At 39.8% G+C, this 24,910-nt stretch overlaps 1 protein-coding gene across 1 annotated transcript; it reads right to left on the reverse strand.

Annotated features, from left to right (window-relative positions):
- Nucleotides 1-900: 900 nt before the first annotated feature.
- igsf10 (immunoglobulin superfamily, member 10) lies at nt 901-13,938 on the reverse strand. Its single transcript, XM_042487354.2, has 10 exons — nt 13,759-13,938; nt 13,135-13,413; nt 11,602-11,731; nt 10,963-11,353; nt 9,672-10,439; nt 7,709-9,526; nt 6,011-7,582; nt 4,958-5,861; nt 3,441-3,807; nt 901-3,354 (listed from the first exon to the last, which is right to left on the reverse strand). The coding sequence occupies exons 2-10, from the start codon at nt 13,335-13,337 to the stop codon at nt 1,822-1,824; spliced, it is 7,686 nt and encodes a 2,561-aa protein (XP_042343288.2). The 5' UTR covers nt 13,338-13,413; nt 13,759-13,938; the 3' UTR covers nt 901-1,821.
- Between the last annotated feature and the right edge of the window lie 10,972 nt (nt 13,939-24,910).

Genomic DNA, 24,910 nt, shown 5'->3' on the forward strand with positions numbered 1-24,910 from the left:
ATTTCATTTCCGCCAATGTATCCCCCTAAATCTGACACAATGAATCTTTAATGTAGTTTTTTGTTTGCTTGTTTTTTCTTGCTTCCTTAATTAGTGTAAAAAGATATAACCTCAGCACAAGTCACAGTATTATTTATGAGGGGTTACAGAAAGGAAGTGTTTGCCTACCTTAAATGTGCATGATTATAGGCTATTCACAATTTGTGCAATTTACTGAGAAATTGGTTCCAGTTGTTGCCCTTAAGGGATAGGGGGCATTTGTCTTCATGAATGCCCTTAAAAAGGGGTTTAGACTTCAGTGATTAGAGAGCAAACATCACTTTATAGTAGACTATCTCACTCTTACCGTATCTTAAGAGCGTTTACTGAAATATAAATCGAAGTATTTGTGTTGCATGTAATATATTTTTTTTTTTTTATATACGACTTGACTGGATGCAGGAATATTATGTCAAATCAACAGATTCATATTTTAAAAAGATATGTAACCCCCCCCACCCCACCTCCTGTCTTTTTTTTAAGGATCCTCCTTCATCCCTCTGTTTCATTTGCAGGAGCGCAGTAAAATCAGCGCTCAATCACAAACAAAAACCAAAGGCTCCCCTGTGGGTCTTACACAGTGAAGAGCTGGGTAAAGAACTGTTTTCACAGCTGGAGAGTTAAAACTGTGTGTATCTGGAAGATTTCTACAGCAACCAGAGCCATCACCTTCTCCTGTAGTGTGAGGTGCAACTGGATAATCCTAAAGACCTTCATTACAACAGCATTATAGTGGCCAACCAGTCCTAACAGCCAGTTCCATGTACCTTCAACAGCAATGTTTCATATATATGACAAGTCATAGCCTAAAGATTTTTGTGTATCAAACAGTGCATTATAAACATTAAAAAAGACAAGAACTAGGTTTCCTTTTTAATTTCATTTTGTCTCCCATACTTTGATAAAGTAGATACTACAAATACATATACATGTTGTACTGTTACAGATTAGCATAATGTATAACATTACTGTAAATTCTTGTGTACAACACAATCGACTGATAGAGTGTTTTTATTTGTTTTTGACCAATAAACTGCACTGCAAATAGACATAAAGGAATCTGCTTTATGAGAATATAAAAAGTATGATAAAGAAATCAGATCTGATAAAAGCACTGTACTGTCCATGCAGGTATGTATCCAGTGTAAAACAAGCATATTTTCTTCCACTGTAAAACTGGATGAATTGCTCTTGAAAGATATTGTATCTTATACTGTGTCTGTTGTCTTTCTCATTTGCTGTTCAATGACAGAGCAATGTGTCATGGCAGCAACAACTTCTGGCCAATGTCCAAAGGGAATTACAAGCCTCTTGGGAGCCTTTTTTTCTTTCTTTCAATCTATAACACAATTTTTCTCCCTCTCTGTATGTGGTGTAATAGTATCCCTCTGTGCAGCCAGCAATGCCTGGACAGAGAAATCACTTCAAGTTCGATTCTACGCACTGGCCTATTCACTCCCATGAGGACCACCCCAAATGAGAACCACCTATGAATTTCCAGACCCCTGGTTCCAAAGTTACAATAACAACTTTCTAACCCCAGACTGGGTTTTCCACTTAAAAAAAAAAAGTTTTTTCCCTTTAAAATGTCTGTTTCTTTTCTCTTCTTGTGCTCTGTTTATTTTTTAATCCAAATTTGTCACTTTTAAATCAATATTCCAGAATCCATGACCCTCACAAATCCACATGTGAGAAAACATGCACATGTCTCTTGCAGACACAAGTGACTGTAAATATTTACATTCGGATATGCTACCTTCCTCCCACAGTCTTGTCTTTTTCTCACAAAACATGTACATATGTGATCTTGGAGTCAGTACCCAGGTGGTTCTTGGCCAGACACTTATATGTCCCAGAGTCTGAGGCTTTTGGCCTCTGAATGATAAGTGTCCCTTGGGGATGGAGCAGTTCACTACCCATTGGCCGACCTTGTTCTGCAGCTGACAGAACTGAACGATCAGGCAGCTCCCAGGTGATATCTGGCTTGGGGATCCCAACAGCAGCACAGTTGAGCTGGATTGGCGTCCCAGTCAGTGCCCTCACAGTGGGAGGTGGCCCTGTTGTGATCCGTGGTGGGTAGGCGATGACAATAACAGGGACAGTGAGCACAGCCTCCCCAGCATCGCTCTGAGCCCTGCAGATGTAATTCCCTCGGTCATGGAGAGTTGTATCCTGAACAATCAAAGTACCATTCTCTAGTAACTTGTAGCGTCCAAGGACTTGAGGTCGAGTAAGAGTGTGGCCACCAGGAATTGTCCAGTAGATTCGGGGTCTAGGATTCCCTTCAGATAGACAATGTAGGAAGAGAGGCTCTCCAGACATAGCACGTATAATTCCCCTAGGCCTTGTCAGGATATAAGGCTTCTGCCCGACATCCAAAATGATCAGTTTTTCTATGTAACCCACTAAATTCTTGGCACCACAACGGTACTTCCCAGCATTTTCTCTGCCAGTGTTGTAGATGACTAAAGTCCCATTTTTACCTTGGTGGTGACCATCCATAAACCGTGTTCCATTTGGCAAAGTCCAAGTAATATCCGGCACTGGGTATCCATCAGCAGAGCAATTCAGAACTGTGGTTTTCCCAACCCGAGCTACAATACGTTCATTAAAAGGGTTCTTGAAGATCGGCCTTCGGAGTACACTGCTCACCTCCAGCTGAACCACCATTACTGCCTCTCCTCCATCATTCCTTGCCATGCAGATGAACTCAGCTGTATCAGTCGGCCGCACGTTTCGAATCTCTAACGTCCCGTTAATGTGGACATTAATCCTGCTGCCAAAGTATGGTGCTGTCAGAAAGATGTTGTCAGGCATAATCCAAGTGATACTCGGTGTGGGATCACCATCGGCCTTACAGTCTATTAATTTCCTGGAATATTTAGCTGCCACATCTTTGATTACAGTCCTGTTCTGCCGGTAGCCATTGATCACTGGGGGATTCCCCTCTATATCAAGCTTGTAGACTTGTCGATTTTCTCCAGCAGGGTTTCGAGCCATGCAAACATATTCCCCAGCATCGACAAGCTTCACATCCCTGATATCCAGGGAGCCATTGACATGCATTAGGTAGCGTTCATTAGATGCTGCAATGACATCATTGGTAGGCAACATCCACAGGATTTTGGGTTTTGGCTCCCCAAGTGCTTCACAGTCAAAACGGATGTTTCCTCTTGGCTTTACCCTGGCATATGTCTGGCTGGTTGGATGTATCCTGGGGGCAGCGGTCATAACGGTGATATGTAAATGCATCTCATCCTTGCCCAACTGATTTTCAGCATAGCAGATGTAGTCCCCTTCCTCTGACATACCAACCTGGAGAAGCAAAATATACTTATGTAAGTCTTTTGAAAAGTTTTTTTTCAGTGTTTCATAGAGGAAGATGACATGCCATTGCATACCTGGTTTAGGTAGAGAGTTCCATTGTCAAAAAGTATAAAGCGTCGAGCTCGTCCCCCTCCACTGCTGGCATCAGACTGAAGAGCGCTGTTAACCACTGTGCCATCTGGTAAACCCCAGGAAATCTCTGGTTTTGGTATTCCTGAGGCTTTACAGTCAACCTTAAAGTCTTTACCATAGGGTACCTTCTTCTTTCCATAGAGCTTAGGCTCTATCTTGGCAGGCCTCATTGACACACTGACCTTCATGAGTTGGAGATCATCACCAATTTTGTTTCGTGCCACACAGAGGTAGTCTCCAGCATCTTTATCACTCACAGAGCTGACAATAAGAGTGCCGTTATCCAGGACCTGAATTCTGCTGCCCATCCTGGAAAAATACATGACAGAAAATTAGAGAATTACTATTCTGAGAGGATAGAACAGAGCCCGAACAAATACAAATGGGCACTATTTATTCACGAGGGGAATTTATACATACAATATTGCCACTTTATGAGTTTCTATACAGTTATAACTTGCATTATGAGAATTCTACAAACACACTTTGATTCCCGGGATGTGCTTTTTGAGAGTTCATAAAGTTGTTATAAACTTATATTGAAAAATAATTGCCTTATGGCATTGATAAAATTTTATAAATTATTTTGTAATGTATGTACTGTGCATTGCTTTGAGAAAAAAAAACTTTATTTTACATAATTACATTCTTCACAAACTACAAAAAAACATGATTTGTGCTTTCACACATCAGAGTCATCTGTGTAATAATAATGAATGCTTTTTATATTGCTGCAATAAAATAAATAGAAACCACATAAAAGAAGACTCAAATGAGAACACTGTGGTTGCAAAGAAAATCTATAAAAGGTAAAAACAACAATAACAACAACAACAACAACAACAACAACACTGAAATAAATACAAACTCAGCGGAGCTTGAAGAGACAAAAATTTTATGAGCTTTTATGAGCCTTGGTAATGAATGAACTGAAAATCTCCAGCTCTGCATTGTCATGCATTTCTTTAAAATAACATGCTCTCAACTGCTTTCCCCAGCTGTTTTTTTTTGTCTAATGTTGCACTTGTAGAGGGAGATTTCATAAATATTGTTAACAGATGCAAATACACTAAGCAACTATTCTTAAGCAAATATTTACAATGTCAACTGTTCTAACTAAGAATAAGAATGTCAAAAATATTAGCAATCATACCCCGATAAAGGCCTTCTTCAAAAGGCAGTTTTCCATGAATTAATAGAGAATTTTTACCTCAGATGCTTTACAGACTGCCAGCCAATATCACAGACTTCCATTAAACTTGTAAACTCAACAGTCATTGTTTTTTATTTATTTTTTTCTTATTTAACTACTTCCTCTGTCATTAAAAAGCACCTGATTTTTACTTTAACAACACCAAGTTTCTCGATTCAGTGCAGCACCTCCTAATTTTTCAAACTCATTGCAAATGCTACCATCTATTCTTCCGTGTATTACTGCCAATGATAGTACCATTTTTACCTGTGCCATTGGTCCACCACAGCTCTAGAGGGCAGCCTCCACATGATCCTGGGTTTAGGGTCTCCTGTAGCTGAACAGTTTAGTCTGAGCTGATCCTCGAAGACCAACTGTGTCATGCGCTGGGATGTCTCCACTATTTTAGGTGCTGACTCTCTCCTCTCTACTGTCAGAGTCACCACCCTTCTCTCTGAGCCAGTAGAGCTAGTAGCTATACATTCATATTTGCCACTGTCTGCTGGAGTCACATCCTTAATGTGGAGGGTTCCATTCCCATACACTGATATCCTTGTGTCACTAGCAGGTCGGTTAGATCGTACCATTAAACCATCATGGAGGACCCAGTGAATAGTAGGTTGGGGGCTGCCTTGGCCAGTGCAGGGTAACCACAAGTTTTGGCTTACACCTGCGTTCACCTGCTGTCGTTTCTCCTCCACAATACCTGGAGGAGCTGCCACCACCTGCAGTCGGACTGTAGCAGTATCAGCTCCAGCTGGATTACTGGCAATGCATTTGTAATGACCTCTGTCATAAACGGACACTTGCTCAATTGTCAAAGTCCCATCAGAAGATACTGATACTCTTCCCTTCTCCGTGTTTTGACCCCTGACCTGTGTTCGGTTGGCCAGGATCCAGGAAATCATGGGTGTTGGACGACCCTCTGCTTTACATTCAATCTCTACCGTGTTTCCTGCGTGAGACTTTATCTCACGCAATTTTGGCTCCAGGATGCGTGAGGGGTAGGCCACTACAGAGAGGGTGACGAGAAGTTTATCTGATCCATGATCATTCTCAGCTAGACAGAGGTACTGGCCACGGTCCTTAATATTGGCACTCTGGATCAACAGTGTGCCATTGCTCAACACCTCAGACTTGCCCATTCGCCCATTAACTGTAATGGTGTTTCCTAAAAGAATAGAGAAAGAGAATTTATTCTAAGAAACATATAATTTACAGACATATGCAAACAGTATCAAGGCTACAACAATACTGACACAAATACAAATTCAAAGCAGTGAAAAAAACATAAACCAATTGATAAAATAGTTTTTGTACCTGTGGTTGTGGACAAGCGCTTCCAGGTTATAGTTGGTTTAGGGCTGCCAACAGCCTCACATGGGAGGAAGGCATCTGAGTTGGATAATACGGTGAAGCTGGCTGCATTGCCCCCAACTATCTTCGGTTTGCTTGTCATGGCCTTTGTAGTGGATTCAAAGCCAGCAACATTGGCACCTGTGGCTTCATTGTCAGTGACATGATTGTAAACACTAGAGATGGCATTGTGTGGGTCTAAGTTGTTCTGTTCAGCTGTGAGGATAACCATTGTATCAAGGCCTTCACCTGCAATGTCTTTGGCACTACCACTCTGCACAGAAGGTCTGATTCTCCTATTTGATGGCCTACGAGTGGCATGACCACTGTTCCTCTGTATTGGCGGTCTGATATTACTGTGGACTTTGGTCTGAGCTGTTGTATAAGTCACTTTTGTGGTAATTGGCATGAATGTAGTGGTGGGGGTCAATGTGGTTGAAGGGATTAAAGGTGTCTTAGTTGTTGTATGGGCTGGTAAACTGCTAGATGTGCTCCAGTTAAATTCCTCAAAGTCAGTCTCCCCCTTTGATGTTTGGTCAGTGGAAACAACTTCTGGAGCTCTGTCCTCTTTCATAGATGGTGTGTAAAGGGGTTTGTAGAGTGAAACAGTTTGTTGTGATAGTGTGGTTGCCTCCATTGTAGTTAAAGCCTCAGTTGTGGGAATAGGGTGTAATTTGGTTATTGCAGGTTTCTTGAAGGGTCTCTTGCCCCTGAAGGGCCTCCTCCTTCGCCCTTGCCGTCCTCTTGTTCCACCAGGCCTCTGTCTGACTACAAACCAGTTATCAGGTAGTGCCCCAGACCCAGATGATAAAGTGTCGTCAATTGAAGGTGGTTTGACAGTAGGTGGGGAGGGTAGAGTCTGTGATTCTGGTGGTGTTTCAGCAGTGGTGGCAGACTTGGAGTAATAGGATGGGCTGGTAGGAGTCAGATGGTGTAAGCTGGGTCCCAGTGTTGTGGACTCAAAATCTGCAGATGACAGATCTCCATAGTCTTCATCTAATGAGCCCTCTTTGCTCACTCTGTTTCTGGATGGGGATAGAGTCTCAGGTTCAGAAATTGAGTTTGCGGTGCTGGTGGGTATGGCAGCAGGGGTTGTGGTTGGGATCACTGTTGTAGTTTTAGCTGTAGTTGTTTTTTTGGTGATGGATGGCTTCCTTAGCCTGCTTAGTATATTTTCCCGCTCTCTGCCTCCAAACAACCTGTTCCATGGAATTCTTCCACGGATAACCTTAGAGGCTGTTGTTGTCGTGGTAGTTGTGGAGATTGATGGCTTTTTATGTATCAAAAATGGATCAATTGTTGGGTCAAATTCAGGGGCATCAGCAGATGTTATGTACCCACTGGAAACATCTGGCCTAGACTCAGTATGGGTGGAGGGCACATTGGAACCAATAAAATATTTTGTGGTAGAAGTTGGAGGTTTTTGATAAGAAGGTCTCTCTGTTCTGTGTAAAGATGAACTGGAGGAAACTGTTGGTGTGACCACCTGCAGATCTGTGGTTACTGTCTTCTTTTTGTCTTCATCACAGTTACAGTCTGAGGGGAAAAAAATTAGGAAAAAGGGAAACACAGAAACACAAGATATCAGCTAAGGAAGCACACACAAAAATGGCACATAAAATGTAACAAACTCTCTATCTGCTAACACAACATGGTGCTTACCTGTGGACAGTTCAATTCTATATGGCACAGTGGCATTCCCTTCCTTCTTCAGTGACGGCTGTTTGAGTTTATTCATGAAGGACTGTATGTCAGTGATCCTGTTGGGTTTAATGATCCTCCTGCGGCCTTGGAAAGTCCTTCTACGCCCCCCTCCTCTGCTGTTCTTGTGTGGGATGATATGGATCTGCTGCTGGGAGATGATGGTGGATCCGGCAGGCAAGCGAGGGGATTTGATTGTTTGGGTAGTGTGGAAGGTTATCTCATCTTGCTGTCTTTCTGTGGTGGTGACGGCTGTGAATGTCGTCTGGCTTTCTGGGTCTGTGGCTGTGTGAACGAATAGCTCCCCTGGGCCAGGGCTGTCCCTCATTGGGGTGACATGAGGGTCTGTGGTAAATGATAGTGCTGCCCCAGTGGATGTCTCTGGCTCTGTGGGTTGTCCTCCTGAGAACTGCAGCTGAGTTTCTTGTGACGTATCTGTCACAGTAAGTTGGAGAGTGACTGGACGCCTGATTGGCTTGGTAGTTCTTTCCAGGGCATGAGAATCAAGGCCTGCATTGCGTAAAATTGTCTCATATGGTATAACTGCATCACTTTGACTTTCACTCCATTCTGTTGGAAGGTGTGTGAATGCCAACCTAATTGGTGTAGAATCTGATTGCATATATGACTCTGTTGTTGGTGTGTTTGTATTTTCTGTCTCTTGACTGAAATCAATCAAATTACCCTGTCCTGCCTGTGTGGTTGCTATCACTTCAGGCTTGCTGTTCTCTTGTCCAAATGTTCTATGTTTGTGTAGATTATCTGTAGTTGGTTTGACTATACTTGGTACAATAATGAGATGATCTTGATCAGTATGGCCCTCACCAGAGCCAATTTCACCATCACCAGAAAGAACAGTGTTTGTGTCTTCATATTTTACCTCCTCTTTATCTGTGCTGGTCTTTGTTCTTGGTCCATCTTGAGCCTTTTTCATAAATTCTGCAAATTTCTGGGGGTCCACTTTCCTGGGAGTTTTATCAAACACCCTACTACTCCACATGCGTCTGTTGCTTATTGGCCCCCTCCTTCTGTGTCCCAGTCTACTTCCAGCACCTCCTCTACCCCTTGACCTGAGTCTTGGGTATGGTCGATCTGAGGTGATAGTTCTGGATTCCTGACTAGTTCTGTCAAAAGGACTGGAAGAGGGGATCTCATTGAGCGTGACTGTGTTTTCAGTCAAGCGAGGGTCAATTGTGCCCTCTATTTTCACTCCTGATCCCTCAGTGTCCAAAACTATCACATTTTCAGATGTTTCTCCAGTCACCGTCACTTGATACACGAGCAGATCAACTCCCAGTTGATTAGAAACCAAACACCTATAAAATCCTCTGTCCCTTTCTGTGAGTCCCTGAATTAGCAAGGTCCCATTCTCGTACACCTTCCTGTTCCCATGTGACTTATCCAGAACTGAGTGGTCAGGGAGTACCCACTGTGCCGAGGCCTCTGGACTCCCTGGGAAGCCACAGTCCAATGCCAGATTTCCACCCTGTGGCCTTGAAAGTTGGACACCATTAACCTCAGTCTCTTCCACATCAGGGGACAGAACTGTCACTCGAAAGACAAGGACATCTGCATCCAGGTAGTTTGTGGTAATACAACGGTAGAGGCCAGTGTCTGAGGCATCTGCACCCCGTACAGTGAGCTTCCCTTCAGCAGTGATTATGATCCTCCTGTCCTCACTGGAGTAAGGAGCTCTGACCTTACTTCCATCAGGTAAAATCCACTCTAACAAAGGCTTTGGTTCACCTTGGATTTGACAGTTTAATTGCACCACACCACCTATGTTAAAAATAAAAAATAAATATTGTATGAAAGAAATTATTAATAGTAGATGTTTATGCATCAGTTAAGAGTTTAACTACAGATAAGTGTACACAGCAGTGAAGGTAAATTAAAAGTATAAGCATTTATCTCCAACACCCACCTGCAACTACAGTGTGCTCAGTCTTGGTTTGATTATCGCGCTTGATCATGGTCCAGGAATAGCGGTCCCTCTTGGGTGATGTGTTTTCAACACGTAGGTTGACCGTGGACTGGTATTTAATGTGCAAAGTAGAGAAAGTAGTAGTGGTGCGGTCTAGCTGGAAGCTCACCTCTCCCTGCATCAACCATGCAGGGGAGGCTTTAATATCAGCCACAATGTTTGTGTGAATTCTTTCCTCTCTTTCATTTGTTTTCATCTGGCTATACCTGTACACCATTTCTGGGCTTCTGGCCAGCATTAAGCCCCTCTCCAGTGTCATGGGAGAGTCACTGTAGGTAGCCAGGATCTGCCACAACTGCTGTATGTGTTCATAGTCAATGTTACACACTAAATAAGTAGTTATGCCAGTGGTGATCACTGTCACATTGGTTTCCTCCTCCACCTCCAAGGATTGTGTCAGGTTCTCCAAAGCAGAGGGCCTCTGGACAGTGCAGGATAGACTGGCATCACTGTGAAACTGGTCAGTCAGGTTCATTTGCATGGAGCCTAGTGGGGCGATAAAGTCCTTGGGGGAAACTGGTATAGAGTCCCCTTCATCCACGCTGATGTTTCTCTGCTTTAGATGGGGTTGGATCCAGGGTTTGGTGCAAGTGAAGCTGTCACCGGAGAGAAGGGAAAGAGGTCTGTTGTTGTAAGGGGCAGGATTTTCACAAACAGGACACAGCTGGCCCCTCGGATATCTCCTGTCTCGCTTGCATTTCAGCACACCTGGAAACATTTAAATCCAGTGGTGTAGCGTTAAGTTGTAAGAAAAGAACACTTACAGTTTCCACATCATGGAGCAGCCAAACCAAAACAGTAAAATTTGTGAACTAGAAAAGATCATCATACAGAATTCTAATTTATGAGTTGATTTTTACATTTGCCATGTCATGAATGGATAGTATAAGTTTTGTTACTCCATGTCTTATTGTGTTTTCTCTTGGTGGATGAAGATATGATCTGTGCCTCCAGTGATGTCTCTGCAAAGATTTATGTTTCACCTGAATATGCATTTCTTGGACACAATGTTATGGACTATTTAGTTTGTACGAGGAAAACACAGCACTTAAAGTCTATGTAGAATAAGCTATTAAAGTACCTATGTAGTTAGCAACCACTTACTGCATATGTCTTAATAAATCTGCTAGCAAATGTAGGTTTACAAATGTTTAGATCAAGGTTTTGGTTTCTGCATTTATGCAAGGAAACATGCTTTCAGACTATTTCAATGCAAACACACAGTCCTCACCTGTATTCCTCTGCGCCCACACTGAGAACCACTTCATACGGCAATCACATGTCCATGGGTTGCCATGGAGGAAGAGGTTCTCCAATTGGCTGCAGCCCGAGAAGATATTTGCAGGCAGAGTGGTGAGGAGGTTGTCTGACAGGTGGATGTTTTTCACTGAGGACACCTTAAACACCTGGCTGTGTCTCAGTGTGATGAATGTGTCTGGATGGAGCTGCTGAAGGTGGTTCCCCTCCAGATGGACCAGCTGTAGTTTGGTTAGGCCGTAGAAAGCCTCCGGGCTGATGAATTCAATGTGGTTGTGGTCCATATGAAGCCTCAGTAGACTGTCCATGCCTTTAAGAGTCTCTTTCTTGATTTCCTTTACTTTGTTGAAGGACATCTTCAGGACCTGTGAGAACATGATTGATACATTGTAGATGTATGTCAAATGAATGTTGACAACAGCAAATTATTAAGACATACCATGATTTGTTGTAAGGATGGCAGTATAATTGGAAATTTTAATTTAGTCTGAGTGCAAACAGTCTTGTCACACTATTGTGTGCTTTTGCTTTTCCAGTACAGTGAGGTTGTATTGCAATATGACAAGACAGGTCTGTACTGCTCACAAAAGATTTACAAACACATTAATTTTACCTGTAAGGACTTGAGGTCTTGGAAGGCTCTGTCATCAATACTGTGGATAGTGTTGCTGTGCAGCATAAGCAACTCTAAATTCTCAAGTCCTGAAAGATCATTTTCTCTCAAGACAGTTATACTGTTGTACCTAAAAACAGAGCAATTAAAATTAGACTTCAGCTCATCAACTGCAACAGCATACATCCAAGCAACACAGCATTTAATATATATATATATGTATATATATATATATATATATATATATATATATATATATATATATATATATATATATATATATATATATATATATATATATTGTGAGAGGAAACTGGCAATAGTAACTGACAATCATGCTTACTATACATTCAATGGAGAAGGAAAAGATCCTCATTTAAAGCCCTGCACATCCACACAAATGTTAAATCTTAAATCACTTTTCCAGATTAGATCTCAGGTTGAAGATGAGAGAGCTTTGCTGGTACATGATTGATGATGTCACTATAATAGCTGTTCTTACAAGGAACAAACAATGCTTAAGATGTCCTGCCCTAACAGGTTAAAGAAAAAAAAAAAAGAAAGTTATGGAGATGCAGATTAAGTGCTATTGACATATAAAGTCAATGCTGAGCTCATTCCAGCAAAGCAATTACATACTTTCATCATAAATACTTACTTTGTCAGAAACTGTTCAGACAGTATCTTGATGAAACATGCCCTGTTGTTTTGTTTGCTTGTTATTTAACACTGTCAAAAGTTCGATTTTGCCTATGTTAAATAAAGTATATATATTCTAAATATACATTTGCTTAGATACATTTCTTTGAAGTAAAGATCCTGCACTCCCACACAGATGTTTTGAGTTAAACTGGCTTATTCGGTCAGAAAAAGCTGGCTGGTTGCTGTTAGCTTCTTGTTGTTAAATTTGCATTACAGCAAATAATTGTTTAGGTTAGCTAGTTAAGAAAGCTAATGGCAAAATATAACCTTATCTAGCCGTTTTAGCTTAGTAAAAATGTTTAATTTAAAATCACAAATTTTAGGTGGGCTAGCTATCATAATGATCAATGGACAAAAAATAGCTTCTTTTTAAATATTTATTTAAAGTTAGACAAATATATCCTTTACAAACAAGTCAGCATTGTCATTAGGTTTGGGTGTCTAAGGCTACAGCTCTGAATGTTTGATGAATATTCAAATATTATTTTTTAATCATTAGGGCATACAGTTCAAGGGTAAGTGCCAGAGTGCATTAAAAATGCCTCATTATAGGGCGTGTATATGTAATTAAAAAAAAAAATCCTGGGGAAGGACCACTGCTGCAGAAGGTGAGGCTAAGGCCCCAGTGTCCCCAAATTCTAGACACGCCTCTGCTACCAGTAATAGTCACTGGGCTAAGCTAGTTCAAACTTTGAAAAGGCAGTAGTGGCTAACATTAGATTCCTGATCATAACCTGACAGTCTGTGGTTTAAATCAATCACAGGAATCCTCCCCCAGAGTATATTCAGTTCGCCAGTATGCTGAAAACTGGAAAGAAATCGAAAGCTCACCCGAGGTTAATTCTTTCCACAGCTGGTTGAATGTGGTCAGGTATTGCGCTCAGGTATCTGAAGGTGCAGTGCACTTCAGTGGGAACGTAGCAGGCACATGATTTGGGGCAGTCACCGCTCGACGGCGGCACAGCAGCCAAGAACAACAGAGCCATGAGCGGCCACCTCTGCAGGTATGAGGCGCTGCAGCCACACACACTCATCGTGCACGGGAGGGGGCTTCAGCTGCACGAGGACAAAAGAGGCTAAACTATGTCCCGAACCATTAATGAAATCCACCTGGGGAGAGAAGCACAGCGTGTTATAGCTACTCTAGATAGATAGATAGACCTATAAAAGTCATAAAAAGTTGGATTAATACTTAATGATACGATTTAAAAAAAAGTTTTAGACTATATTATTATTTATAAACATTAAGGAAATGTTTTGATAAGAGCACACGCAGTTATGCTGAAAAAAGTGAAACAAAGAAAAATGTCACATGCAAAACAATATGCAAAAATGATAAATATTAACTCTATTTAGAATTATGATAACTACGATATTTTAGGGTAATGTATTAATAATAGGCTACAGGATGAAAAAATAATGAAAAATAAAATAAAATAAAAAAATTAGAATTACCTACGGTTTCCTTCACCGCACTTCAACCACTGTAGAAAACGCAACTGCTTCACTTGTAATAAAGTTAAAATCCCGATGGAAGTGTAAAAAGTCCACATTCAGTTTCAGTGTAGTTCTCCAGTTTGATTCCTCAGATGAGCGCGCTGTGTCTGAGGCGCAGAGGGACGGGAGTCATTTCTGTGTGCGCGCCTACAACTAAGCGCACCCTTTGGTCTCCTCCGCCCCCTGTAATGTGCTGTAATGTAATCTTAGAGTAACTGCTACCATGAAATACTCAGGAAAGTGGTCTGCTGGAAATACCATCCATCTGAAAGGCTGTTAAATGCCATCAAAAACACAAACCAATCCCAAGCTGAATTGGACAAGAATGGAATTATTAATTGCTGCCAAGACATAATTTGATTTATGTGATTAACTTTTAGAAGTAGGTCACCAAATTGTTTTGCAGAGGCACATCATAGATGAATGATCTGAATAATACTTGCCTGATGCAATTTATTAGTTGTAGGCATTATTTCTTTCTTTCTTTTTTTTTTTTTTTACATGATTTTTGTCTCTGTATCATAATAATAAATAGTACATAATTGAATTTGGAAATGGCATGACAAGTGCTCCAAGCTTGTCTACACTACAAACTCTGTGTTAAACTCTTTGTGTCAGATGAAAGCACCATTCAGTCATGACGGTCAAGGAAAAATGTGTTACAGATGAGCTCAATGAGCATTTTACTTTTTTCTTCCCCACCACATGGGCCTTTTGAATCCCTTGTTTTTTATTTGTGTGTGTTGCTTATCATAAAAACCACAAACCAGCCATCATTCCAGGCATGTGGGGGTCAGTTTTTTTTTTCCAAAATCCAATTCTTTTCACTAGTTTGTTGAATTCCAAGAGTCCCTCTGTGCCCACAAATCAGCATATTTGGAGGCTCAGACTTTCCTTTCACATTCTCCTGTTAGTAGTATTTACAGTAACTGTATCAGATATGTGAGATTACATCGGTCTTTTTCCGACTTTTACATCCAAGAATCTGCATGTCGTCTAATCGTGGGTGACATCAACATTTCTGAATGATTCACATGTAAACAGTATTCATGAAACATCTCAAACTGCCTTTAAATCATAAAATGTGCATTTTGGCCTCCCAAATACAGTCCCTCTCACAAAACTGCTGGTTCACCACATCCCACATCTACAACAAACATCAACAAACATATACACACTCTGAACACTAATGCATGTACATAAAGACTCACACATAAAGACTCACACACAAACACACAGACACATGTGCAGGGAGTTGTTTTTAGAATGTGCACTTTATTTAGTAACAGGAGACTGTTAATGACTACAGTGTGACCTTTTAGTCATATCCAAACCGCAGAGGAATAAGCAAAGAGATCTGAACTTAATTTCAAATGTGTAAGTTAATTTGCATGGATGAGGGTTTGTGGGGAGTTCTTTTCATCAGTTAGCCTACCTCAGGTTACAGGCTTGTTTACTTGAACATCTGGACAACACACCAACACGTGGACAACAACACTTCTTCCCCTCACATTTATTTTCTTTTTTCTCTTCCTCACTGATGCTAAATCTTATTGATTTTGCTTCAGTATATCATGTTTCTTAACTAGAAACCAGAAAGTATAATTAGTGTCTATTGCTATGGTTTGCTTTAGCTGTTGTTACTCTTCGTGAAGAGTAATGTAACAGTCTCTGCAGGGAAGACATTCTCGTAAATGTCTTACTCTTGATTTACCAACAGTGCTGACAGAGGACTATTAATCCTATATTGTCAGTGGCTTGTTGACAGCCACACGTGTGATTCACCGCAAAACTTTAACAACCTTTGGTGTTCTTTATTATCCTCTCTCCAAGCTCATCTTGACACAAACAAGACTTAATTCAATTATGCAGGATTTCATGCCTATGTCTAAATCCTAATCAAATTGGATTTGTTCTGCTAATAGAGCAGGTTATTTATTGAGGGAAGGTGCATCGTAGATTTAATTATGTCTTTATCCAATTGTCATTATAACTTTAGAGTTAAACCTCCTTTTAGAGATGGCAAATTACAGGCTCAGAGGGTCGAAGAGAGGAGATGATGGGGAGGGCATTGGGTTGTGTGTGTGTGTGTGTGTGTGTGTATGCATATGTGGCCAGTACAATATGATTTGTTTGTTTGTAATTCCGCTGATCACAACGTTGAATCTGCTCCAACTCTTTTCTTGCCAGTTAGGAAACAGTTTCTCTTTGGCTTTAATTTACTCCAGATGACAGCGTACCACAAGGACAGCTGTATTATTCCTCAAGCTAAAGTACTTAAAAGTTCTGGAGGTGACATTGAGATTCCTCACAGTTTTTAAATGGTTTTGATTCTACAGCATGTTGTTCGACTTAAGGAAGTTCCACGTTTGCACACACAGTTTATCCCCTTGCTGACTGGTCGACAGTGGGAAATGATAAACTGATTTTCTTCTCTCGACTGTCAGTGTGGGCTACAGGGAGTGTGCAGGAATGAGTCGGCTGTCAAAAGTCACAGCTAGCTGGTAGGCTCTTAGGAATCTGTACACATACAGTGCTGGCCGCGGCTCCTCACGCTCATTGCTCGGTTACAACTGGGGGCCCACCGCTGTGGGAGGTGAATGACAGGAATAGTGCGATTTGGAAAAAAATATCCCCTTACATGAGGCGCTCTTTCAACATCCTTGACATGTTTTTCCTTGTGTGTGGAATTCTCTTTTGATAATTCAGCACATTTTAGGTTAATCTGATTCTTTACTTCACATTTATTGAAGGGGGCCTATTTATGTTTTTTTATGTATTTGTTTTGTGTCTTAGTTTATATTAAGAGTTATAATGAAAGGTGGTCAGTTCACTCTGGGTGGAGTATGTCGTTATAGTGTGATGTATTTCTTTATATGGTTATTTGCTCCTGCCACACTACTCCGAGTGTTTACACTGCATGCTAATGTCAGGGAAACCTGCAATCTTGGTTTTTATTGTTGTTAATTTCTACTTGATAATAGATCTGCAAATTGCAAGAAATTAGTAAATTAAGCTTTTTTTGTAAGCTAGGGAAAAATGTCTAGAATACTATATTTATAGTTATTGCAATTATATATTTAAAATTATTCCACAGAAATATTGTTGTTTTTAGGCACATTTTTGTTGAAGGTTTTTTTGTTTTGCCTATTTTTAAGGTAATATACTTTTTTTCACTAATTTCTTGATATTTTTTGGGTCATCCAACAACTAACAGTTTGGATAGGGAAGCATAAGCATCAGGTGACTTTGTGTATACAGCACATGAAGGGAGTTTAAAGACAGTATATCTTGTTTTGTAAGCCCACATTTGGTAATTTTTAAAAAGGAGTTACAAAATGAAAGACATAGGCCAAATACTTGTGAACTGATAGCTGTTTTTTTTTTCTTTTTACTTTGAAGGTTCTTGTACCATGACAATGTAGGAGAAACAGCCAGCAACAATTTGGTTTCTCAACTGTTCAGTCAACCATTCCAGGCCAGAGTGGGCTGGAAGCTGTCCATCTACCATTCAACTGTTTTTCTGCACAAATTGTAGGATAAATTAGCAAGGTAAACTGTTTTTGGTGGATATCTGTTTTTGGTCAAGTCATATGCAAGAATCCACATTACTGTGATTTCTGGGGGTGACCAGCGAAGTGACTCTCAATATGTTGTGTTCTTTATTTATTGGCTTGTTCAATGTTTGCTCCTCTTTGACTGTAGCAGACTATAGTATAATACTTCTTATTGATCTGTTGCCACATTATTATGTCATACATCAGTAATGTGGTTGCAGATCCTCCTTGTCCTGATTGATGTGTGCAGGCTAAATTGTGCTGAATTTAATCATTGTGCATTCACAAAATAGTACTTCGTCTGTTTATGTTTCTAATGAAATCAAATATGGTCTGTCTTTGTTTAGTGTTGCGTAGTGTGTGTGAGTTTGTGTGGTGTGTGCGTTTTAGAGCAGTCTAGCTCTTGGAATTCAGCTCTGTGAGTTCACTCATGCACACACATGCTGTGACTCAGGTTTCATAGACTCTCAACAGTGCTGATGAAACAGAGCCTGGTTCTCTCGACACATCTGATCAATGTGACATTGGTCACACATGTTAACAGCTTGCTGTCGTGAGTGTGATGTGACCTTTGCCCTTTTAGGGTCAGGACATGGCATGGTGACTCCTGTGTGAGGCCTAGAGGCTACAGCAGCTCAGAATATATCTGTGTCAGTTAAAGAGATGGTTACTTTTTTAATCTTACCAAATCATTTTTGTATTGCAAACCTCGTCTTACAACAGCATTATTTCAGTTCATGCTGATAGGTTCCAAGACTGATGATAAGATTATAAGTCACAATAAACAAGGTCGCTGGAATTTGGTTTCTGGAGCAGTTTGAGTTCAGTGGCTTGATTTAAGATACCAAATGGCAGCAATGGATTTGTTGGAAAGAGACGATCCTTCTCAATCTATTTATCATTTGAAAAACAAATGCCCCATTTTATTTCGTGATAAACAAAAGCACATTACTTTTCCATGCAGATTCCAACTTGGTGATCGCATTATTGTAGCAGATACTGATTAAGAACTTGTTTCACAACAAATAGTGATTGCATGATTTTTGAGTACCAACATTTTGAAATGGTTGTTACCCTTACAGATTTAACAATCACTCTAAAGTAGGCTAGTTAAAATACCCCTGGACACAGAAATTAAACATCACCCATCTGTAGGCAAAGGTTGAAAAAGTATGAGTATATTGCCCTCAAGTAAAAGTACTATTACCTTGAATTCATTAAGTGAAAGTAATTATGTAAAAATCTACTTAAATAAAAGTAATAAGTAGGTCTGTAAAATGTTTCTAGTGAACGTTACTGCGAATATGGTAACATCAGGGATTATTGTTAAAAACAGTAAAAAGCCATCACACACCTCTCTGAGGTATAAATGCTCCTCAGTGAAAGTCACTGTTGGCGGCTCCACCATGAGCATTTTAGCACGTTAGCGTGACTCAGCAAGTACAAGCTGCCACAGCATTGTAAGTGTGTTTAATTAGGGTCACTTAGTGTACTTGCCAAGTGGAGCATTACATTTGTGATAAATCAAAATAAATTCAACTTTTTTTCTTTCTTTTTTTAACAGCCGAGGTACAATAATGTTAACCATAACCCATGAGGACGCGATCCTTGATTTGATTTCGTAACCTTCCACCCATCCCACCCCGACACTCCGCCGGGAAACATAAACATTTACAAAATGTATTTCTTACAGACTCAGCTGAGTGCAGTACAGAGCTTTGCCCTCTTGTGGCCACAGACACACCTGACTTTTGTTTTTATTTTGCAACAAAAGTAACTTGAAATTAAGCAAAGTATGATACTTGCAATTGAAAAGTGATTAAATAAACAAGTGGGCCTACTCAAGAAAATGACTTTTTTAAAGTTACGAGAGTAACTGTCATTTGTAACTTCCAGCTTTGTCTGTAGAACGCTGACCTTTTGTTAGAGAGCTTAAGCCTTTGCTCTAAGATGGCTTTAGATGCTATGATGAGAACCATGTGTGATTATTTTTGTGGACAAGGCCCTTGGTTGGTGTGTGAGTGAGTCTATTTAATGCCTCACTTGTTTTGTTTGAATAAGTTCCGCAACATCAAACTGAGATATGCACTAGTTGCTCCTGACAGAACAGGCTTTCAAAGAATCCAGTAAAGTTTGTTAATGCTTCACTTGTCATAAACGGGGTTCCTATGGACACTTTGCAGGTAAGCAGTAGTTTGAAAACCATGTCATAGTTGTAAAATCCTGCATTTAAAAAAAAAAAAGCTTACAATTTGATGGTAATAAAGTGTTAGTAGTATTAATATGCTGTTACAGGAACATCCACATAAAAATTACAGTTTTAAACCACATATATTGTTATCTTATATTCTTCTGTTCGTCAGAAAAATCCTGTTAATCGATTTGGAAGTTACAGCAGTGCCCCAGTTGTGTGTTTTTAATTGTAATGGTGAGGATTACACCTGTGTTTACCTCAGAATCAAAAGGCAATGGCACTGCAATATATCATGCAGTGCATGGATACTTTTTTACAGCTTATGGCTCAGGGCTTTGTATTGAGCCATAGCTAGAGTTTGGTGATATTTTTACCCAGAAACATTACTGGAAGCCTCAAAAGCCACATGGCTCTTTGGCATTGACCTCATCACAGCTGCTTTACAAACATATCACTGACTATCTGTGTCGGTGAGCATGTAAATCACAGAGGTGATGAAAGGACCTTGGGCTCCACAGAGGATGCTCATGATAGTGCACAAATGTTGGATATTCTAAGCAGAGTGCTCTATATGTTTATGATGGCTCTTTGTTTTCCAGCTCTGAGATTAGCAGGATATTCTCACTGTAATGACTGTAATGCTTGAGTTGTTTGAGGGGCCAGTGCGTATTTTAGTCTTCAAGGCTAAAATAAAACCAGATGGTTGGTTTTTTTTGGCCTTATGAATATACACAAGAGCAGAAAAAAAACAGAGCGAGAACAACTAAAGTAATTTATTTCCACCCAGCTCCCTGTTCTCTCATTTTCTATACGGCCTTGGCAAAACTTTTGGTTGGCTCTGTTTGAATTTGTCTCTGGCTTCTGTTGTCAATGTCTTTTGCTTTTTCTTTTGCTACACAGTGTGGGGATGAACAAAGTTAGTTGCTCTCTGAGGAAAATGTTCTCCACTAAACTTTGCTGAACTTTGTCATCTTTCTAATATCCCTTAGAGCCAACCCCTCCTTACTCTGGCGTTAAGTCTGTAATGTAGACTGGAAGCAGCAGTCAGTGAACTATTCACAGTTTGTGTGTGTGTGTGTGTGTGTGTGTGTGTGTGTGTGTGTGTGTGTGTGTGTGTGTGTGTGTGTGTGTGTGTGTGTGTGTGTGTGTTTAGGTTTCAGGCCATGAACAGACCTTAAAAATGTAGACTGAATTCCGGGTGTATTGAGAAATGCATCATTGCCAACAACAAAATTCTGTCAATGATGTTTCAGCACTGCATCACATTGAAAGCTGATGGGTCAGTTGACTTGCTGGTCTTATATATGTTATGTGACACTGCGATAAACATGTATAATATCAGTAACTTTCATGGCTGTTTTTAATTAGTCCCACCTTTAACAGTCGATCACATTGTTTCTGCTGCCTGGCTTTACTAATGATACTGCAGTCTGTCAACAATCATTCACACTACATGATGATGTATATCTCTACTGGTGTCAAAGTAGGGGCCACCTGGAGTTTTTCACAAATATAGATTGCTGCTTTAAACAAGATGTAAACAATACTTTGTTCCTGGTATGTGTTGCCAAACTATCAATTTACCTTCCTCTTAGAATCTGCTTCCAAAAATACAAGATGTAAGACCTGTGTTGGTTATCTCTACATATACATCCGAGAAACAGTCAATGAGTTATAATGTCAATGCTGTCCATTTTTTGTTATTATTATGATTTTTATTTTGTTATTTTGTCCATAATAACTCATTGAAGGGAGAAAAACTATTTGCTGTTTTTCAATGGATTGATACGTTTTGGTTTAATGCAGATCAATGTTGGAGATACAGTTCATATTGCCATTAGCTTAGTCAACATTTCATGATTTATGATTTTATGATATATGATGTTATTTGCAGAAAACAGATAAATGAAATGAAATAAAATGTAAAAGTTGATCTACTGTTGATAAAAGTCAATGTCTAGAATGAAAATATACTTACACCAATGTTCCTTATTAAACAGAAAAATGACACACTTCATTCAAACCCAACAAAGTAATTTGGCAATCACCATCTCTGGTTTTGATCGAAGTAAACTTTATTCACCAATTTATGAGTGAAAATATTATGTTTAATTCCATCTTTCTCTCTCTGCCTTTGCTAGCCAGCTTTTTACTCATACTGTAACGTTATCCACACCACTCACAGTCTCCATCTTTCTCGGCTAACCTGGCTGTTCCACCAGCAGGGACTGACCTCTATGCTTCATCTCCGTATCAGGTATTTAGAAAGAAGATGGTCTGTATTTTTGGTGGTGTTGAAAATCATACCCTCAGGATTTTTTAAATACCCTGGTGTACCATAATACTTTGATACCACCCAAGCCTAGTCAGCTCACTGGCTAAACCCGCACTAATCCAAGAACAAGAGCTCTGTAAAGAGGTCTTGAGTCCTACATTTGAACTGTGACCTCGCTATGAGACACATATGAAAAACTTCTGTAACTCTGGTATATTGGTTACTGGAATTAAATTCTGCTCTGCAGTTTCACACTAATTGACCTTTGCAGGCTAAGTCTGTGATCTGTCTCGGGTTGTCTAAAATAGGTGATATGATATTTGTATATGAAAATACAGAGAGGCTTTCAGAGTGGAATGGCAGAGTGGGAAAAATGAAGAATATGTTCAATCAAATAATTAAAGTGTGTTAAATGAGTCAATAGACATTCCAATTATTCTTTTTTATCAATGACAAGAAGGTTTTAAAGACCGTAACACATTATTAGCAATATTGTGACACATTTTCTTCATTTGTCTTGTCTTGTATGATAATGAGAAACACAATGCTTCTCAGATAAATCAGTGTTGTGTATGTGCACAGATACAGACACTAAACATATGCATTCACTTAAACATTCAGCTGTAATGCACCCACCGCACTGTCTGTATTTTTGGTGCATTCCTGCTGATTTCTGCACACCTTCTTTTGATCCGGCTCGTAAATAATGTTCCAGCTTTACACGCTCGCCCTATTCTCTTTACGGGTCACGTTAGGCAAAACACAGTGGGACACACTGAAGAAGTGCAAGGATCAAACTTGCTCATGTAGTTACCATTTGTTCTTTTTCCCCTCTTTTCACCCTGTGTCCTTTACTGCCGCCTGGAACTTGTGAGTCAGTTTCTGATCAACTGCAGGTTGTTTTTTACTGCGGGCAGCAGGAAACAGATCAAATAACTCATCAAAAAACAGATATGTTCCATTCACCTGCTTCGTTTTATGTTTGGTTCTGACCTTTGATTTTACCCTCAGACTGTCACACCTTTAAATATTTTTATGTTGTTGTTTGACACCTGCGAAAGAAGCCTGTTATATTTGTGTCTTTGGCCACTGGTTGATGTGCAGTTGTGTGCACAAGCGTGTTAGTGCATGCGAATCTGACCTCATTCTTGGTATGTGTTAACATGCCAGGAAAACACATCATCATTCTAGAAAGTTGTAAACTCATGTGTTTACTGCTTTGTTTATCCTTCTGATTGCAGTGATGGAGTTACCATGGTAACCCTATTTAACAGTGCCACAGACATTCAGCTATATTGCATGGTCTCAGCCTCTCTACCAATCCAGATTAAGTCTTGGTCTCATTGGTGAATATGAAGCTTGTTTATGTTGTGTGCTGGTTCGTAGTAATTGTAGTGTAATTGTGCAGAAAAAAAAGGGATTTGCCCAGTGTTTTGTTCACTAGTATTAAATGGCATTACCTTGAAGCAAGACAGGATAAAAAACACATTTCACAAACAAATACCTGCATTCAAAAACATATTTTATACATTCCTTACTCATTCCAGACTTATCAAATATCTTCAGGCGGTGTCCATTTATGACCTGGCTGGACTGTTGCAACCAAAGCATGATGTTTTTCTCTATATCTAGCCATGTGGTTATGTTGCAGAAGGAAATTAACACAACTACGAGGTGTTTCACAGACATTATAAGTTTATTTTGAAATAGACTTCATGCATCAAATAAGCAGAAACTGTACATTTCTTCCGAAAATGAAAGTGGATTTTGAAAAGACACAATGCATTTATCTGGTGTAAAAAAATAGGTCATGTATTTGGAGAATAGAGCAAGTGACACACAAGAGGGATGTTGTGATCTGGCTGGTGTAGCAGGACTCAGTGGTGCACATTAACTCCCTCTTTTTGTTTGGGCTGAGTGATTATGATGTGCAGAATGTTTAGCGGCTGTAACTCCCAGTGATTCCAGAGTTTAAATCCAAAGTCCTCATTGACTGAACACGAAGAGAACATGACAACATATGTTCCTGATCTGGTCAACCCAGGACGGTGAAAATGAGTTCCCCACTCGCTTTTTGTTTTTTTTTTTTTTTGGTACCAGTTTATTTTCATCCCTAGTGGCCTTTGGTGCCTAATGGCCCCAATAAAAACAGTACATTCCACTGGCGCCATTAGAGGATATCAAGGTCCTGTTGGTAGTCCCATATGTCCTGTTCTCTGTTTATCATCATTTGCTTTCATCTGCACATACATAAAAACACCACATTGAACACACGTGTGAGTTAATTTATTGAAGGAGAATGTCACTAATGAAAAACACTCATCTTCGCAGTTGCATAAATTAGGATCATCAATGTGTCACAATTTTAAAAACACGTATACGAATTTACGAGCATTATAGTAGTAAAAGTAGACAATTAAAAAAGAGCAGCGGTATGCATATTAAGTTAAAAGATGCTTTGGAACAATTGCTATAATAATTCAATTGCTAATAAGATAATGAAATTGCAGGCTTTAATGACAGAAGTTATGTGACTGATGTCTCTCATAGCACTTTACATGGAATGGATTCCAGGGATGAAATCCAATCCATATTTGCAATGCATGTGCAAACATGATGTCTGAAAAATGATTCAGCAGGTGTGAGTAAAACAGGAGACTTGCAGGATTGTATTCAACAAGTGGTATTATGAGGATTTGATGGTCAGGCTGAATAAAATTTGATTATTTTAAATATAAATGCAGGCAGTAAATATACAAGAGAGTGATGTATGGTAACAGCATGCTTATAAAGTGTCATTTAATAGCAACAATTTGTAACTTCAAACTTAAGGGCTGTCCACAACAAGAATGATAATACAAGCATCTACAATGATGAACAAAAACGTTAGACGAACAGTTGCCCTTAGCACACACTGCACTCTCAAACTGTGTCAGCAGCTCAGAAAAAAATGGATACTGTCTGTGTTTATACTTCAAATCCCTCTGAAATGAATTCCAATGACATTGTTCATTACTGTCATTAAAAAGGTTGTGTGGACTTTGCCATCCACTTGAGTTAGAAAGATTTTTAAAACAATATATT

The sequence above is a fragment of the Plectropomus leopardus genome, chromosome 6 (genome assembly GCF_026936395.1).
Source record: "Plectropomus leopardus strain MGB_pleo_1.0 chromosome 6, ASM2693639v1, whole genome shotgun sequence".
NCBI classification, from domain to species: domain Eukaryota; kingdom Metazoa; phylum Chordata; class Actinopteri; order Perciformes; family Serranidae; genus Plectropomus; species Plectropomus leopardus.

Excerpts from the sequence above, each read along its gene's own strand:
- igsf10 (XM_042487354.2), bottom strand. The coding sequence starts at position 13,337 with ATGAGTGTGTGTGGCTGCAGCGCCTCATACCTGCAGAGGTGGCCGCTC. Across the intron at positions 7,583-7,708 it reads TAGAATTGAACTGTCCACAG|ACTGTAACTGTGATGAAGAC; the intron begins GTAAGCACCATG and ends TTTTCCCCTCAG. Across the intron at positions 5,862-6,010 it reads GCGCTTGTCCACAACCACAG|GAAACACCATTACAGTTAAT; the intron begins GTACAAAAACTA and ends CTATTCTTTTAG.